Source organism: Humulus lupulus, chromosome 3, assembly GCF_963169125.1.
Source record: "Humulus lupulus chromosome 3, drHumLupu1.1, whole genome shotgun sequence".
NCBI classification, from domain to species: Eukaryota; Viridiplantae; Streptophyta; class Magnoliopsida; order Rosales; family Cannabaceae; genus Humulus; species Humulus lupulus.
Window position 1 is genome coordinate 254451600 of NC_084795.1, and position 7459 is coordinate 254459058.

Sequence of the window (7459 nt, forward strand, 5' to 3'; positions counted from 1 at the left end):
AAACATAATATATATATATATCTTTTTACAAAATATACATATTTATACATCTTATAATATAATCCATACTATGGTACTACTTCTACACACCTAATTAGTTAAGCAAAGTGCACATTCCCCAACTGTCTACGTATAAAATAACATGTGCCCAAATATTTTTTTTTTAATTTTACCGGTAGTATATATACAACGTTATTTTAAACCACCTATAGCTATATAATAAATTAGTGATGTACTATTTGATTATAAATTAATTTCATCTTTACAAACATAGTCAAATTAAGAACCAAATAGCATATGAGAAAACGATCGACTTATATATTAAATTGAAGTTTCAAACAAAGCGCGATTTTTCTTCTCTTGTGTTTCTTTTGAGATTATATATTTTGAGTTATTGTATATTACAATATGCGATGAGACTGTTTAATTAAAAAAACACACAATTAAATTAGTCAACAAGTCCAGTCAATTCAACGACCTAACGATATTGTAAGGTACTAGAGCACTAGACAAGCATACTAACTAACTAACTCAGTTCACAAACCATTATCCACCTAATGACGCGGCGCCGCCGTACAATTTCCGATCCTATAAAACCCCATTGCCCGATTATGCCTTGTACTCACTCAACCACTTTTAATTTGCCTTCTCATATCGAGTTTTTTCTCACTCTCGAACGTACGTACCATATTCGAATATAATGTCAGATATTGAGAAACAAACCACTAAAAATGGGACCGACTCTGAGTCAACTCCGGAGCCCAAAAGCCGCAAAGCCTTGATTCTGAAGATCGTGGCAGCCGTGGTTGTCCTAATTGGACTCACCATACTATTCTTCTGGATCGCCGTCAACCCCCGGAAGATGAAATTTCACGTCACCGAAGCTTCTTTCACTCAGTTCAGTCTCTCCAATGACAACACTACTCTTCTCTACAACCTCCGCCTTTACGTCACCGTTCGTAACCCTAACAAGAGAATAGGGTTCCAGTACGACCTCGTTGAGGCCGAAGCTTACTACTACGGCGAGAAATTCGACTCCGGGAATCTGTTGTCGTTTTACCAACCGCCCAAAACCACACGGGCTGTGGACAGGTGGTTTTCGGGACAACGGAAGGTGTCGTTAGACACCGACGAGGTTGTTGAGTTCAATGAGCGGAATCGTAATTCTGGGGTTTACCCTGTTGATGTGAAGATTCATTTCTATACTAGCGTGAGATTGGGAAGTATGAACATTGGCGATTTCAAGGTTAAGGTTAAATGTGGTTTGAAGGTTCCTCTGAGTGGGACTAGCGCTACTGCTTTCACTACTACCAAGTGCGACGTTGATTTCAATCCACTTCTCGTAATTTACAGTGACTGAAATCGATCGCTATTATCCCCGTTGGTTAGGGCACATTGGATTTTTTTTCTTTTTTAAATGTTTGTACTAGTTATTTAATGTGTCGTTTTTCTTTATTTAGAGCTTCCTACTTAATATTCATTTAAGATTCATGGTAACGGTTTAGGGGACATATATCACATATGTACTTGTTATTTAAATTTAAATTTAAGGGTATTAGCGGTCGCAAGGCAGCTCATTACATGTAGCTCGTCTTAGTAGTAACAATTTTAGTTGTGTTATAAACGGTTGCATGTTCGTTGCAATGTTAATTTATTTCTTGATTTGGTAAGAGTTCTTTCTCTTCAATATAACAATTTTCTAAATAATAGAATTTTTTTTTTTTTTTAACTTTAACAAAATATTCTTCTATTTAACATAATATTTTTATATTTAACGGTAGATTGTAAACATGACTTTAAAGTTAAATAAAATTAAATAAATAAATAATTAAACAAATTAAAATATGATATTTTTGAAATATTTCACAATGATAATTATTTAAAAATAATAAAACTATATATTTTATAACTTAAATAAAACTTAATTAAACTTAAATTTAATATTATATTAAATATATAATATATAATCTTTTATTTTAGCTGTCAAATTCAAAAACTAGAACAAACATAAACTTAAATAACAAAAAAATTAATTAAAATATGATATTTTTAAGATAATTTAAATAGTTAAATTATATTTATTTAAAAATAATAAAGGCACACATATCATTTTTTTATCTTATAAATTTGTATGATAGTTTATTTTTTATCAAGTGATTGAAGCACTTTTTCTTCATCAAATGATATTATGAGATACATTAGAAACTAAAAATAGTTGATGCATGTATACTACTGTCTACACTATGACTTTTTCTATTATTATTTTATTTCTATTATTAATTTCTTTTTAAATATTATTGTATTTTATATACATATCATGTAGCCATGTAAATATATATTTATATATATATATCAACGTTGTGTTTAGATGTCATATGTGTAGTGATTATTGATATAAATATTTATATATATTATAGAACTATAATTCATTCTTTTATATATATATATATATATTTAAAAAAATAGTAAACTAGTTTTTATTAAAATTATAGACAATGTTTACGACTTTAAAACTATGCAAACGTGCATTGCGCGTTGCTTCTAACTAGTATATAAATGTGAGTTTAAGAAAATGGTTGTTTACGTTAGATTTAATATTATTTTTTATTGTATTCTAACATTTTAAATTCATGTAAATAAAATAAATAAATTAAAAAAATAAAATAATAATGTCATCTAAATAAGGTAAATAAATTTAAAAATAATAAAAAATATTAGATGAGCAATAATAATTTCTCTTCACATATTTTAAAATTTCATATTAAAATATTTAAATTACTCTATTAATTATGTTTTCAAAACTATAACCAAAAAAATATTTATTTGCTTAAATTGATTCTTTTTTTATTAATTATTCATTTTCATTTAACAAATTTTATTTATCCAAATTACATATGTGTAATAATATAGAATTGCATATTTTAATTACTCTAGCTAGCAATTAATTAAATAATATATATTTATATATAATTTTTTGTTGGCTTTAATTTTTTTAATTAAATAATATAAATCAATACCACAAATAGTCATTTACCGAAATTCTTCCACTCATTTTCTAAAGTATCACATCTAGTTTTACAAGTGGCTTATCCTTCACAAATAAAATGTATGTAGGTAGCACAATAAATTAAATTCATTTAGTGTAGTCACAATTTCAAATTCATCCAAATTTTCCCAAAAATTAGACAAGTAATTAATATCATCATAATTTGAATTAAAAAATGCTCATTTAAACAAAAGGGTTGTAATTAAGAGATTATTCTTATAACTTTAGATAAATTTGGTTAGGTGAAATTGTGTTTGACATTAATTTAAATATTTTAAATTTTAAATTTTTCTTTAACACGTGTCATAAAACATAGAAGTATGAACATGTTATATATATGGGAATATTTGTGGCTAAAATATCCAAATTCACAAATTACTAACACTTAAATACCCAAACTATTTTTTTAATGGAAAAAGTACCCCAAACGTTAAATTTCCTTCCATTTCATAGGTACCCACAGTTAAATATTAATTTTTACCAATCAAATGACAAGTGGAACCACACGATTGGAAAATACAAATTTGGCTCCTGTGTTTTTCTCGAATACGAGATTGGCCCCTGTGTTATAATTTGGATCATTTGTTTTACAAAATGGATCAAAATAGTACTCTAGACCTGATTTTGATCAAAATATTTTCAAATATAATCTTTCTTTCTCAGCTTCTCGACCACATTCTCCACTACTATGAATCCGTCTTATCTCCATGCCCATCGGATAGACGAATGCATCGCCCTAAAACTTGACGTATCAAACTTACTAAGGCATGAACATGTGACTGGCTTCCTTACAGACAAAGGCAAAAGAACCTTCCAACAACGACAGAACTATAAAAGTAGAACTTTCAATAACAATCTCCAAGAGGAACAAAACTTTGATAATTTTTTTTTCTTCAGCATATTTACCTTGAGTTCTTAAAATTTAAAATCAAAATAAATATATTTATATTGTATTATTAATAAAAAAATGACTATATTTTTATTAAATATGCTAAGGTGATTCATCATAAATTTAAAAAGTATTTATATATACAGATTGGATTGGATGTTAATTTTAAAATTTAATATAATGATAAAAATATTAGATTAAGGATATATAATGTATTTATATATAAACAATATAAGAAAATAATATTTTTGACGCGGTTTTTTGCTAACAGTAGATTTAGAAATCTAATAAGAGTATTAGTGCTTATGTGCAAACCGTAATGAACTTATAAGAACCCTTCGTACACACACAATTTTACGTGGTTCAGTGGTTAAAATCTACCTAGTCTACGAGACAATATTATTGCTCTTCTCTCACAATTTCACCAGAGTTTCAGTAATACAAAAATGTCGTCCCCTTTTTCTGTCCATTATCCCTGATATTTATAGTGGAATTTCCTGGCAGGTTTGGGTAACCGTGTGCATAAATATGGTATACATTTAATAAAGATAATTCCAATTTACATTGGGATATAATTGCATAACATAATATACTACTGCTATCTCGAATAATAAATGATAATTATGCAATACAGCCTGGTCATTAATGAGCGTATAAAGAGCCTCCAAGTCTCTCAGGATCCTTCAGTATGCATCCTGACCAGGTTTCCACGGGCTGGATATCTTCATCAAGCTGGTGATTGAAGATTATCCGAACCTTAGTTCGGATTGACTTCAGAGCACCCTAAAGGGGGATCTGACCACTATATATCTCAAATTGGACCGCCATCCTAAGAGGCAGCCTGATAATTACCTAAATGTTGTATTACCAAGTCCTAACTCAAGCTGCTCACATCATCATTAGCTAGATGTTCTACTTGTCTTGTTTTCCATATATTCATCTGTCAACTGTACCCCTAGCTTAGTGATTAAACTCGTGTTGATTTTTAAGGTACAACATCCCCCCCCCCCTACCCCAAGCTCCTACTTGTAATGCCCCAAATTTCCTAAATAAGGTCTAGGACCTTGATTAGGAGGCCGGGAGGGCCATAATTGATTTATTATAGTATTTAACGATTATATGCATGTTTACGTGAATTATATTATCATATGATGGTGAATGCATGCATATGGGAGAATTTATTAATTGTGAGGGTATTTTGGTAATTTGGCCACGGTGGGCGTAATTGTATATTTTGGGTGCATGGTGGTGATTAATTAATATAGCCACATTATAAGGTGGATTGGTTCGAGCTTATCGACATGAGACGATCATGGGATGTAGGTGTTCGGTCTAGTCATAACGGGTTTAAGTTCGGGGCTCGGGGTGAGTCTCGGGGTGAATTTAATGATTAGAGCGTTGCCGGGGATTTTAGGGTAACGGGATATGATTTAATGGTATTTGAGAATATTGAGAATAGCGGGAATTGGAGAGCGTTAATTATGATTAACGGTATAGGTTGAAAAGGACGATTTTACCCTTGGGAGTGCTTAGAAGCCTTTAAATGAACTAGGGGCATTTAGGTCATTTGGCTTGGATATACATGAGGTTTAGTAGGCTGTAGAAAACTGAGTTAAAACAGAGCCATCCTCATCCTCTCCTTCTCTCTCCCGTACAAAACTCTCCTCCATCTCTCTTCCAAATTTTGAGAGCCACTTTGGGCACTACAAGAAATATTGGTTTTAGAGGCGGCTCTATTAGGGGCGACTATATGTCGCCCCTAATATTCTAAAAATCAGGGGCGACACATCATTAGTCGCCCCTGATATTGGTATAAGTCGCCCCTGATCTTGAGAGATTTTCGCCATTTGTGAAAATTATTAGGGGCGACATGTCGCCCCTAATATTATAGCATCAGGGGCGACACATCATTAGTCGCCCCTGATATTGGTATGAGTCGCCCCTGATGTTTTGAGATTTGTGCCACTTGTGAAAATTATTAGGGGCGACTATATGTCGCCCCTAATATTCTAGAATCAGGGGCGACACATCATTAGTCGGCCCTGATATTGGTATGAGTCGCCCCTGATGTTTTGAAATTTTTGCTACTTGTGAAAATTATTAGGGGCGACTATATGTCGCCCCTAATAGTCTAGAATCAGGGGCGACACATCATTAGTCGCTCCTGATATTGGTCTGAGTCGCTCCTGATATTTTGAAATTTTTGCCACTTGTTAAAATTATTAGGGGCGACTATATGTCGCCCTTAATATTCTAGAATCAGGGGCGACACATCATTAGTCGCCCCTGATATTGATCTCAGTCGCCCCTGATATTTTGAAATTTTTGCCAGGGCGACTATATGTCGCCCCTAATATTCTAGAATCAGGGGCGACACATCAGTAGTCGCCCCTGATATTGGTATGAGTCGCCCCTGATGTTTTGAAATTTTTGCCACTTGTTAAAATTATTATAGAATATCGCCCCTGATACATTTTATCATTCTCCTCCACTGCATAAAACCTAATTACACAGCCACAGACCCTCATTTTCCTCTTTGCCTTATAGTTTCGATTTATTTATTGTCGCAGACCTCACCCTCACTCTCGATCTCAGCCTCATCACCACCGTCGCCGCTGCACCCTCACCCTCACTATCACTCTCGATCTCAGCCTCACCGCCGCTGCACCCTCACTCTCGATCTCAGCCTCACCGCCACCGTCGCTGCACCCTCACCCTCACCCTCACTCTCGATCTCAGCCAGCTGATTGTAGCCGCACCGCCACCGTCCCCGCACCCTCACCCTTACTCTTACTCACTACTACAAAACTGGGCTTTCCCGACACCCAACCATGACAGTCAACTTTGTTGACTGACGTAGTTGCTTAGTGTGACTCTACGCCGATAGTTAAAAACTGTAGGCATAGAGACCAACGCCGACAGCTAATGACTGTCACCGTTGCTTTTGACTGTCGCTATTGACCCCAACACCGACAGTTAATTCGAGACCAATGCCAACAGTTAAAATGTGTCGCTATTGACCCCAACGCCAACAGTTAATTCTAGACCAATGCTAATACTAGATTAAAATTAAGAAGGGGTTTTAGTTTTAATAGCTAAAAACATAAAATGAAATAAATATCAATGATTGAATAACTAAGGATTTAACGATATTAAAGAAATAGTCAAGAATTACTCTCCACCTTCAACAAGCAATCTATCAACAATGATGAATAATATTCCTTATTCCTAATTAAACTATTAACCCCGCAGATAACACTTAACCAGTCAATTATCCCAGTTTGCCTAATATAATTAATTAAAGCTAAGCGCTCTTAATTAACCCTTTTTACCCAGCAATAAACTCATTAAGCATGCAATCTATTTAACCTAGTAAAAGCATTACACTTTGTTGAAACAGGTTAATCTAGGCAACAAATTCATTAAGTATGCAATTCATTTAACCTAGGTTCTATTTCTCATCACAATTAGAATACCCGTCACAATACCTTAATTGCAATTTATCACTTTACTTAGAATCCTAA

At 33.1% G+C, this 7459-nt stretch overlaps 1 protein-coding gene across 1 annotated transcript; it reads left to right on the forward strand.

Moving 5' to 3' along the window:
• Nucleotides 1-642: 642 nt before the first annotated feature.
• On the forward strand, nucleotides 643-1646 carry LOC133821607 (NDR1/HIN1-like protein 10). Its single transcript, XM_062253798.1, has one exon. It carries the CDS (start codon nucleotides 701-703, stop codon nucleotides 1358-1360), a length of 660 nt encoding a protein of 219 aa, XP_062109782.1. The 5' UTR covers nucleotides 643-700; the 3' UTR covers nucleotides 1361-1646.
• Nucleotides 1647-7459: the final 5813 nt, after the last annotated feature.

Excerpts from the sequence above, each read along its gene's own strand:
- LOC133821607 (XM_062253798.1), top strand. The coding sequence starts at position 701 with ATGTCAGATATTGAGAAACAAACCACTAAAAATGGGACCGACTCTGAG.